Source organism: Bolinopsis microptera, chromosome 5 (genome assembly GCF_026151205.1).
Source record: "Bolinopsis microptera isolate Bmic1 chromosome 5, MBARI_Bmic_1.0, whole genome shotgun sequence".
NCBI classification, from domain to species: domain Eukaryota; kingdom Metazoa; phylum Ctenophora; class Tentaculata; order Lobata; family Bolinopsidae; genus Bolinopsis; species Bolinopsis microptera.
Genome location: NC_087076.1, coordinates 16694991 through 16707171, shown reverse-complemented (window position 1 = coordinate 16707171; position 12181 = coordinate 16694991). Strand labels below are relative to the sequence as shown.

Below are 12181 nucleotides of genomic sequence, written 5' to 3'. Positions count from 1 at the left end.
TCTTATCATCATTACACAGAGCAGACTGGTTCCCTGGTCCCTGTCTGATATTTAACCTATTTTTGTTATCACTGTACCCTGTCGGTCTGACTTTGTGATGCATTGTTCCAATTTACTAGTTTATTAAAAGGGGTGGAAAAAAAGAATTGACGTACTATCACTATCGTAGTGGACTTTTAACTCTTCAAACTTGGTAGCCAGTCCATGATTTAATGACCTTTCAAGTTCAAGCTCCTGTTGCAGCATGCTTACACCTTTTAGTACCTGCAAATAACAATAAATCAATCGCTTTCAGAGATATACTGGCATCTTTTTCATTAAATTAATCAACATTTATCATAAGAATAAACTGCAGAGGTAGTAATAGTAATAGTAATAGTAATAGTGTATATCCTATAGGAATGTAATAGTGTATATCCTATAGGAATGTACCTCTTCTTCATCTATCTCATGACTTTGCTCTCCACTCATTTTTCATTACTGTCCTGAGATTCAGACTGTTTATCTATGTGAACGTGGAAATTGAGGAGCTAATATACGACGTGAAGAAGAAGCTAGAAAACATGATGGGGCAATAAATTAAGATGTTATCTCAAGACAAATGAAAGTTTGGCTAAATAACAAAACGTTTATCAAAGATAAGCTGGGACGTTAAAGTCTCCAACTCCTCTTTAACTTTTGTCAGGTCATTTAAAAGCTCTTAATTTCATCTAATATCAGCTTTTAAAGTTTAAAGCTTGTTCTGAATTATAAATCTATTATATGCTACAGATTATTCCAAAATCGTTGAAAATATCTATTGCGATGGAATACAGCTCAACAAATACGAGTCAAATCACCGACATTAGCTATACTAGCAGGAACCCGTCTAACCCTAAAGTGGTGTCAAGACTCAAGAGACTAAAATAATTATTACCTATTTAATTCGCGTTTTTGACACCACTTGGGGGTCCAAATTTTGGGCTCTAAAACTCCTATTTCTTGGCCAATTTTTTATTGTTTCATGCTGATTTGAAGGCCATTAAAGTATTTGACCGAGTCAAAAAAGTTTCAATTGTATATCTTTTACGGTTTTTGCGGAAAGTCGTGTTAAAGTTGATGCCGTGGTGTCAGTAAAATGGAGCGGTTTAATAAATATATATATATATATATATCGTCTCGCTTTATATATGGACACGTTCATTGAAGTTTGAGGATATTGGTAAATATTATTGACCCTACTAAATGGCACGATGATGTAAAATGTGTCACACTATAAAACTATATAAACCCTCAATGGTTAGGATAATCGTTTCATCCTCTAGATAAACTTTGTCGCATAACGATATCTTTATCAGACGATAAGATATCGCTTAAATGCGGCCGGCAGTGAGTTGTAAACTTTGTCACACTATAAAAACGTGACAGAGTTTATATGGACCCCTTGTTGCCGTGTTTGACCAAATTTTCGAATTTCAAATTTATAGGATAGTTGCATATGACTATTATCTACATATTTAGCGACTTTTTTCGTTAAATGGTAGCACCATGTAAACTCTGTCACACATTTATGAAATTGATATGAGGGATGTTTATGACATCCTGACAAGAAATGCAGAATAGTCTAGCATTATTTTGTGAGCTGAATGTGTTTGGAATTGTTCACATATTTTATTGATATCTCAACATGTGTGAAATTGAGTAAATATTAGTATACCAACTTAAACACCATATATTACGTACTAAGGATCAATTAACAATATTTCAAGCACACACCGGTCATATAAATTATTATATGGCAGTGATATGTTAACATTGGCAAAATTTCAACACCTGAACATGGTAAAAATTTGTAAATTTCGTCACAAAAAAATATGATAACTTTATTTGCTATTTGTTGGCAAAATAATTAGTTTATCGACATAGGTATGGTGATAGAGTAAAATTATATCCTATTCGAGGTATGATTCTTCAAAATAGGGACAAGAAATGTAAATTTCGTCACATCAGCCCTTGCATTAGTTAGATAGATTTTCTTTCGTATCAACAGTCCTTATTATAGTTAGAATGGATTTACAAAGGAAATATAGAAACCCATGCCAATTTTTCATCACATTGATATTATACTGTTGGGGCAGGAAAAGTAAATTTCGTCACATTTCAGTAACTTAGTAAAATTAAACTCAGCATTGTTAAACTTGAGTTCTAATTTGCTGAACAATAACCAAACAATAATTCCTGGAAGAAAATTGTATTTTAACCGAGGTATGGTTCTTCAAAATAGGGGCAAGAAATGTAAATTTCGTCACATACGTCATTTTAAAATTTAGATAGATTTACCTTCATATCAATAGTCCTTATTATATTTAGAATGGATTTATACAGGAAATTTAGAAACCCAGACTATTTCATTCTATAATCATTTTTTCCAAATTTAACCTATTTACGATGTCATTTTGTGACGATGTTTACATCAACTGCCCTATACTTGAATCAACTGTATCCGTGTATCGTCCTTATATATAGACTTATAGAGTTTTCCCGCAAAATGTAACCTATTTACGATGTCGTATCATTTTGTGACGATGTTTACAACAACTGCCCTATACTTGAATAAACTGTATCCGTGTATCGTCCTTATATAGATTTTCACCGCAAAATGTAACCTATTTACGATGTCGTATCATTTTGTGACGATGTTTACATCAACTGCCCTATACTTGAATCAACTGTATCCGTGTATCGTCCTTATATAGAGTTTTCCCGCCTTCCAAACCAAAATCAGATATAAATGATTTCGGAAATTCACCCAGAAATTCAAATTCCATATAATGTGACAGAATTTACATCATTTCCCAATAACCAAGTGCATGTATTTGCTAACTTTTCAAAACAACATATTTTAGGGCTATGATTGGCAGAAGAACCATCAAATAATGAGTTGAAAGGGTTTTGAGGACACCTCACAGTAGAAAAGAGGTCTCGTATTCTGAGTGTGACAAAGTGTACGAAATATTGCCTTAAAGCCGTTCGATCCCTGCCCTTTAACCAATGTTGTATCATAATTGTTAGATTGACATAATCTACTATATTTCAGACCAAGGAATGATAATTGGGCAGCTATGGTAAACAATGTCACAAAAATGTGACATTTTTTACATTATAGTGCCTAAAAGCAATACATTTTATTTCTGAGCAGTGCATATGGGAGTATGGGTCACGTGGCTAATGTTCAGAACTTATGAACACGCTAGATTAATAGATACTAAAATTAAGCCACTATCGTCGAAAACGTTATTTTAGAAATTTACCAATATCCTCAAACTTCAATGAACGTGTCCATATAGTAAGATTATGTACTCAGATAAATCGTAGAAATGACATAACTTCCACGTCTAAGTGGCCAATTCCTCAAATTGCTATAATTTGAGAGGTACTGTGTACCCTGCTCACTTAAAATTCCTCTAACATTCCTCGTTATACTGGGTACAACTACGCTGCATAGTCTGAACGTCTGCATAGTTGCCCCAAAATTCCGATATCAAAACAAAGCTCACACACCAGTGCTAACAAAGGACAATGAAAAGATGATAAATGAAAGTTAACTCATTTCCTTATTGTTGTTTCACACGATGTCCAAGTTTAACTTTGAGCTCTCCCATGGCCATAGTGAGGTTAAAATCAAGTTATTTAACAATAACATGATTGTGATTCCAGGTATAATATCCGGTAGTAAAGACTAGGTAGGACAAGTGAAACTACTGTTTAGGAGTAAACAGTAGTTTCATTTGTCCTACCTAGTCTCTACTACCGGATATTATCCCTGGAATCATTATCTTATCATGAGACTGATAAACAGCGAACCTCGCCAGGATCTCAAATAACATGATTCTGGTATGCACTTTCTCGTTTGCTCAGTTACATGTTTCTATAAATGTCTGCTCAAAATCAACCTGTAACTTGAAATCGATCAGTAAATAAAGTAGAGTATTATTAAGAGCGAAAATGTCAGCTGTTGATGAGACTACGCAGCTAAAGGAACACTTACAGACAAAAAACAACGACAAGACCAGCCAAAACGATGAGGAGGAAGTAGACATAAATGAAGCAATGGAAATAGCAGGATTTGGGTGGGGAACCCTTCTTTACAGTTTGGGTCCATTTTTGCTGTTTTGTTTGGAAGGGGGAGAAATGATAATTTTGACAATAGTGGGGACAATGGTGAAATGTGAGTGGAACCTGACAACTTTCTGGGTAACCGCTCTCCAGGTAATCCCTTACTGAATTAAATGAAAGTTTTCTTTTACAGATTCAAGAGTTTTGGTTTTTGATTCAATTATGTTTTTAATAGTTGATAAATGTTGCAAATCAACTCATATTATTGTCACTTCTTCTTTGCTCTGCAGGCAACTGTGTTCATAGGATCGGGGATGGCATCGATACTATTTTCTGGAGCGGGTGATAGATTTGGTAGGAAGCCATTAGCTCTAGCTGGAGCCGTAGGAGTAACCATAACAGGATTGTTATGTGGACAAGCTACAGAATTCTGGCATCTGTTAGTTCTTCGTGGATTTTGTGGAGTGTTTATGGGGGCATCAATTGGTCCTACTACAGCTCTTACAGGTTTATTTATACTTCTTTTTGTAAACCTTTCACTTATTTGATTGATTAACACATTCAAGTATTACTTTCGATATGAATTTTGGCAAGCAAAGGAGGATGAGTACATTATATTTGAAATTGATAGGGATGATCTTTATATCTGCCCAAGGTTTAATCTGATAAAATTTCTCAGCGGAAATATCGACTATCAAAATTAGAGGATTTTTGATCTCCTTTACTGCCATAGCCGGGGGGATTGGTGGTTCACTGACAAGTGCTTTGGCTTATTTTGTTGTTGATCCCTACGGCTGGAGAGGCCTAATGGTAGGAACTGCAATCATGTTCTCACCATCAATATTATTTTTGGCCATCATAGAAGAGTCTCCGAGATTTGACGCTATTAAGGGCAATTGGGACAAAGCGGAAAGTACTGTACAAACCATTGCCAAGTTTAACTGTACCACTGGAAGCCGCATCAAATTGAAAAGGGAGAAAACTACTCGTGACGATGAAACCAATGATAGAACAGGATTCTATAATAGTGGCTTAAACTTTATAAAGGCAACTGGATGTATGCAGGATTTTGTAGTTTTCTTAGCTTTGTGTGTAGCAGCAGAATTCGATTACTACAGTATCGGCTACTCGATGCCAAGATTTATAAATGAAAGGTACTGCTTCGATAAAAAGGTGGCACAATTCCAATCTTGTAAATTTAATAAACTGGAATTTTTTGATCTGGGGGTACTCAGTTTATTTGAGCCTCTGGGAGTGCTAGTGGGGGTCTTTCTGATGGAAATTATTGGCCGGATAAAGTATTTTCAATCGTCACCTGTATTGCAACTGATAACTCTGACAGCGCTTTATTTCTGTGTAAACAAAACATACACCTTTGTGCTGTTTTCATTATTGAAATTCAGTGCAGCTCAGATAGGAAATTGTCCAACAGTAGTGGGATCAGAATATTTCCCAACAGAAGTGAGATCATTTGTGTTGACATGTGGATTAACATTTAATAAGATAGGAGCCTTTCTCGCTATTGCATGCTCACAGTTTGTCTTTAATCTCCAACCAAGATTGGTACTCGGATTAATTCAAATCAATATTATTCTATACAGTATTATTTTGTGTTTACTGAAGAAGGAAACAGTAGGAACTTACATCGAGTAGGACAAGTTAACGGAAAAGCCCTTCAGTTGACTATTTTGGTTTCTTTTAAGCGTTTATTTTTTTGATGCATGAGACGTCCTAGAACACAAACATTATTCAAACAATATAATCTATGCAATAAGTGCCATGAGTTGGCACAGAATTTGTTGTCTCTGATTTTGTTAAATTTTGTACCAAAAGTTGCCTCTTAGTGTAAATAATACAAATTCATCATGCAGTACGATCATGCGATTAGGTCGATCTGTATGTGGGCCTTTTGTGCATTTCAGGTGTGTAGAATGACGAAAAATAGATAATTTCTCGCTTTAACTGCCTATAACTTCTAAAATATCGAATATTTTGAAGGATCATGAAAATTATTTTCAAATAACTGAAACTGTGGACGTTATTAGTAGTGCATCACGCTACAAAAACTTCTGGTACCAAATTTATCAAAATCGCGATCAGACAAAAAAAATTGTGCTAACGCATGTGTATGCAGGAATGGTGCTTATTACATAAAATAATATACAAAAACAGATGGAACAGTTGTAATTGTCTAATTATAAGCAATAAGGATAAGGTTAAACACCTAAAAGTATGCTTCTGTCAATAAATTTAAAAAATTAATAAAATTTAAGTATTTACAATTTATATACTTTTAGTTTTACATTTTATATTGTGTCAAATTTCAATGTTTAATAACGAAATGAAAAACACTAAAATGAGCCCATCCCAGTCTAAGTATCAATTAGCAATTAGGGTTATTATGAAAGATTCAAAAGTATCTAAGCCAAGCGTTCCTACTCTATAGAACGTTGATATATACAAAAGTTTCTTCCACACTGAGTCTTAATTATGACGGATAATAATTCAGCTTGAACACTAACCTTTGAGAACTTTAAACTCGAGATATCAATGTCTGTTCTATGGGCAATCAGAAAACCACCACCGTTTTTTCTGAATTTCTTGGGCTGGGTTGCATCCACTGAATGCGATCTTAAGGATCGGTCAAGCCTAAATACTATGTATTTGTCAGGGAGCACCTCATTACTGAGAATGGAATTTTTCAGCCATGTCTCGTTTAGAATAATGATGTGAGGCTTATGTTTGTAGATATAGAGAAACAAATGATCGCAGGTATTTAGGAAACCATAGACATTGTTGTAAACAACGGATAAATTTGGTCCAGGGTTTAGTGAGGAACAATTGCAAATTACTATAAGGGGAAATATTAAGGAGAGATAGAAAAACCAGACCACACCTAGACATGACCCCAAGCCAGCTGCTGGTAATACCAAAAAAGTAACTGAACAGTCTGTTTCGGTGACATGGTAGGTGACAGTTCGGTTTTTGTGGTAGATAGCAATTTTACAGAAATTGCAGTTAAGGCTGTCCCAATGCCCCTCTTCCCCCTATACACAAGTTTAAAGTGTATGAGAAAAATGGTACAAAATATGACCATAAAGTAAAGATTTATGGATAACCTCAAACATTGCTCTAACCAGAGCCCTCTCGCTTGCAGTAGACAGGACATCAATTTTTCCCCGTTAACCCTATTATTGCTCTAACCTATTATTGCTCTATCCTATTATTGCTCTATCCAGAGCCCTTGCGCTTGCAGTAGCGGCGCGAAAGCACATGGTTAGGTGAACCCCTATTACTTTAATTACTGATGATAACATAAATAGAAAACATGGCTCTTACTAATTCGCTCGCCAAAACATTTTACTGACTTTGGTTTTTATGGTTTTGCAGCCGTACAAAACGGTTAAGTTTTACATATATAATAAACCCTATAAATCCCAACCCTAACCCGGCCCTAACCATAACCCCGAAGCTAGCCATAACTCTTATCAACTCGAGCCCTAAACAATCGAATTCATGTTTTACTAGCCTGTCACGTGACCAAAACGGTTTTTTGCCCACAACTCTCCGTGGCAACATTTTTACCCCACGTCATGGGCAATGGGGGTGATTCGCAATCAGCGTCCAAAAATACACCGATTCAGATCAATTTCACACCTAAAGGGCCTTTTCACAAGAATTTTCTTAAAATTTGGGCGATCGATTTTATAGTAGGAGCGAGAAAACATACCAGTTGCAAAAACACGGTGTTCAGTGTTGTTGAGCTGATTCATATATATAGCCATGTGTCTACGCGTACTAAGTGACGCGCTTACTGCGGTCGCGCGCTACTGCAAGAGAGAGGGCTCTGGTTAGAGCAATTGAGCTGATATTCCCATGGAACTTATAAGTGTATTATTAACAGAATTGCATGTCTCGCCGTTGTGTCTTTGTTTGGTATAGTGCTACAATATTAATTGACGTACATTATGCTATCATTTCTTTATGAATGTCGCGCGCGACAAGTTAAAGTTGCAAACTTGTGATCGGCCCAAAATGAGACTTTTCTGAATTTTCCTCCTGGTGAGGTAACGTTACTTTTACAAAACGAACATGTTACAAAAAACCGGAAATCGTAATTATATCTCTTTAACTTTTGAAGTTAGGCCCTGGCCAGTAAGGGTTTCTGGGTATAACAAATAACTATTATAACTATGTACTAGTTCTTTTTAACTTAATTCATGAATTGAGATTAAGTATTTTGTAATGAATTTAGAATAAATATGTGCAATGTGCATTTATACAAATTACTTGGAATAACCTCTCTGCCTTCTCTAAGATCCTAGAGAGAATTGTACTAAACCAGCTCAATGTCCATCTTACGAATCATAGCCTTTACTCAGAAGTCCAATCTGGATACCGCCCTAATCACAGCTGTGAAACATTACTTGTAAGAATGTGTGATGATCTTAACAAAGAAATTGAAGCTGGGAATGTTGTCATAGTTGTACTTCTTGACTTAAGTGCAGCATTTGATACCATTGACCACACAGTCTTATTGGAAAAGCTTATGAAAGACTACGGAATTACTGGAATTGCGCTGCAATGGATAAAGTCCTACCTTGAGAAAAGACATTTCTGTGTCAAGATTGATAATACTCTTTCTTCCTTCCTGGAGCTTTTGTTTGGAGTTCCCCAGGGATCACTCTTGGGGCCTATTCTTTTCATCATCTATATCAAAGCTCTCCAGAAAATTGCGGCCAAATATGGTCTTGATATACAGCTCTATGCAGATGATTCTCAACTGTACATCTCATTTCAACCAAACCGTGTGGTACAGTTCACTGATGTCCAAGACAGAACAAACAAATGTCTCGCAGAGATAAAAGCATGGATGGTGAAGAATTACATGAAACTGAATGAAAGTAAGACAGAACTATTGGTGTTAGGAAAGAGCCATATTCTAAAAAAGTGTGAACTCAGTGTCAGACTGCAATTTGGAAGCACTGAAATTCTACCTACGGAGTGCAAAGGAGACAGCTGGAAGAGTCTGGGAGTCAAATTTGATGAAACTTTAAATATGGAAAGACAGATCAATAATGTCAAAAGGAAATGTAGCTGGACAATGATGAACCTAAGAACTATTGGTCGTTACCTGAATGAAGGCATTAAATTGATGTTGGTGAAACAACTGGTTATATCTAAATTAGATAACTGTAATTCTCTATACATGAATCTACCCAAGACCAGACTAAACAAACTTAGATCCACCCTTAATGGGGCAGTTCGTTTCATCTATAACATAGAAGACAGAACCACGGACTTGGTTTTGAAATATTGAAATAAATTTTCGTGCACATACATAATGAATGGTTAATAATTTATTATATATGTAGACCAAGCTCTGTGCACGGGATGCTTCCTGGAAGAATCCAGTTCTTTTAGCGGGGCACCCTACCTAAAGCCAAATTGAGATATAATAATCATATTCCTAGAAAAATTATCAGAAATCGAATACCAATCAAATAATATGATATATTATATAGGAGTAGGAACCATATTTACTATGCAAAATGCCCCAACCACATAGTGTAAATTTATATAATATTCAAAATCCATATCATCATTAAACCTCAATAGTCAATATAATAGCCCAAGCAAAATTAAATAACTTCTTATATACGATACCTTACTGTCATATTACAGATTAATTAAACATTTGAATCTGTTAACCAGAGAATAAATTTCTAAACCTAATGCAAGTGAAATAATTTAGATGCAATAATGAATGCCTAATGTGAGTATCATCTGTCAATGTCCTTGTAAAACAGTCTGTACAAGAGATATGAGTAACTAATATAGAAGAAAAGACAGAAAGTTGTCGTCTGTTGAAAAATAAATAAAATATCTAGAATAGAAATTAGAATATAAAATAACATTCAGTCAATGTGTCGTCAATAAACTGTACAATTACCAAAGGTTAAAACTGGGTGAAACAGTCACCAAAAAAAATGTTAAGTATAATAAGTTAATAAATTAAATGTGGTCTATAAAACTACCACTAGGTATAATAGGTCAATAAATTAAAAGTGGTTTATAAAACTACCACTGTGCGAACCCCTTCTCCAGTTAGAACATGTCAGTCATGTGCAAAATCAATCAGAATGGTAAGGTGGTAAAAAAGGGAATATCCTTTCGATACATCAATTATATATGCCTCAGATTTAAAAGAATTAGAAGATACTTAGTTATCGTCGACTATGATTGCAGTGTAAAATTTGTCATATGAATTGTCGACGGCATAATTAGGGTCTGTTGTTATAGATGAGAGTAGCTGTTTCTTATACGAATCACTAAGGCTTTTAACATCGGGCAGATTTCGTAGATCTGTTGGAACATTATTCCAACATTTTGCCCCCAAGTATTGAAAGTTTTTATGTGATGTTCCCTTCTATAAGAAGGCCCACATACTCCCTATAGACCAACGAATATTCTTTAAAGTTTGTCTATTAACCCACAAATCAGTTCACGGTACTGCACCTGATTACCTCAAAGCACTACTGGATTTGGATGAAGCGGATAAAGAACTCTCAAACACCATGACCATGACCAGGTCGAAGAGACCTGGTGACCATCTCATGCTCAAGGTACCAAAGAATAAAAAGTCCAAAGTTGATGACAGACGTTTCTCAAGCCATGCACCGATTGCATGGAACTCTCTTCCACTGATGTTGAGATGTATTACTGATACCAACTGCTTCAAGCGAATGTTAAAGAACCATTTATATAATCAGTTTTGATTTTTTTTTCTCCATTTGTCTTCATTTTGCAAGACACCTTGGCTTTTATTTCTTACCGCACTCCATTTTATGTCTAAGTTCTCTACCTTTCTATGTCACTGTACTAACCTTTATTATACCTACATGTATTGTATGGTCTCTGCTTCTTTTTAGTTTAGTGTGGTTTAAAATAAAAGATGTTTTAATTTTGTCTTGATCTTATATTAATATTACGTTATACTCTTGTTCATTTTTACACATTTGCTCACATCACTCACAGTCAGCCGCTTTGACATGGTTAACCACCTTCCTTGTGTTGTTGGTTAATCATATGAGCGGGGTATAAATACCTCATTTCATTTCATTTCATTTCATACTTTTAAAAGAGAATCACAAGCTCAAAACGCTATTGTCTTATTTCTGCAGATTTCTAATTCTCACGAAAAACAATGCAATGGCGTGTGCGTGAGTACATTGTAGATTTATAACTTACCAGAACGTGCGCGCCGAGTTGGACTCGTCGACGGTCCTTATATTTGAAACAAATACTTTACGCTTATCACCCGTTAAGTCATAAGTGAGTATAGAGTAACTTTTGTTTTGTATCACGTTGTGACCCCGGCCATTGTCACTTTACTAAGTGGCGGCCCTGTAGGCTTGTAGCGTTTCTACGTTACATGCCGGGGGCCGCTTGTAGCGCGATGCATTACTGGGTTGACCATTGTCAATGGTCTGGCGCGCGCTACTTCGTAGCTCGAGAAGAAAGCGGCGCGCGCGCCGCTACTTTGAAGAAATTTAGACGAGTAACAGTCGTCAAACTACTGGGCCGTGCTGCGCATCAAATATAATTCGTCTCGCAACCACCTTCGGTATATCGGCGAGATGCACCACTGAGCTTCACATAGCCATGTGTATACGCGTACTGCGTGACGCGCTTGTTTCACAAGTTGAATATATATCCTTTGCCTTCGGCGGTCGCGCGCTACTGCAAGCGAGAGGGCTCTGGTTTGTAGCGCGATGCGTTACTGTGCCGCGCCGCGCACTCAATTGTCAATGAGGCTTCTCCGAGCGTGCTAAATCACTTTATAGTCGATCTTCGAGATTGTTCTAAAAGAGCCCCCGACAGTTCAAACCTAATTCTATCGATGTATTTTTCGAACGCTGATTCCGAATCACCCCCCCATGACATAGGGTTAAAATGCTCCCCTGACGAGGGTAAACGTTAAATACTAGTGGAGCCGCGGCAAAGTACTAAAATGCGCGGGCAATTCTAAAATTTATAATGTCGCCGCGCCTCACGTCTTGTATTATTAGACAACAACATCAAA

At 36.2% G+C, this 12181-nt stretch overlaps 1 protein-coding gene across 1 annotated transcript in view; it reads right to left on the bottom strand.

The window, feature by feature from the left end:
- Positions 1–6750, bottom strand: part of LOC134814730 (coiled-coil domain-containing protein 171-like) — a 30225-nt gene extending 23475 nt beyond the window's left edge. The window contains exons 1-3 of the mRNA XM_063822920.1: positions 6618–6750; positions 433–485; positions 156–264 (exon numbers count right to left, since the gene is read on the bottom strand). Of these exons, the coding sequence (XP_063678990.1) occupies positions 156–264; positions 433–471 (148 nt within the window). The 5' untranslated portion in view covers positions 472–485; positions 6618–6750. The remainder of the gene's footprint in view (positions 1–155; positions 265–432; positions 486–6617) is intronic.
- Positions 6751–12181: the final 5431 nt, after the last annotated feature.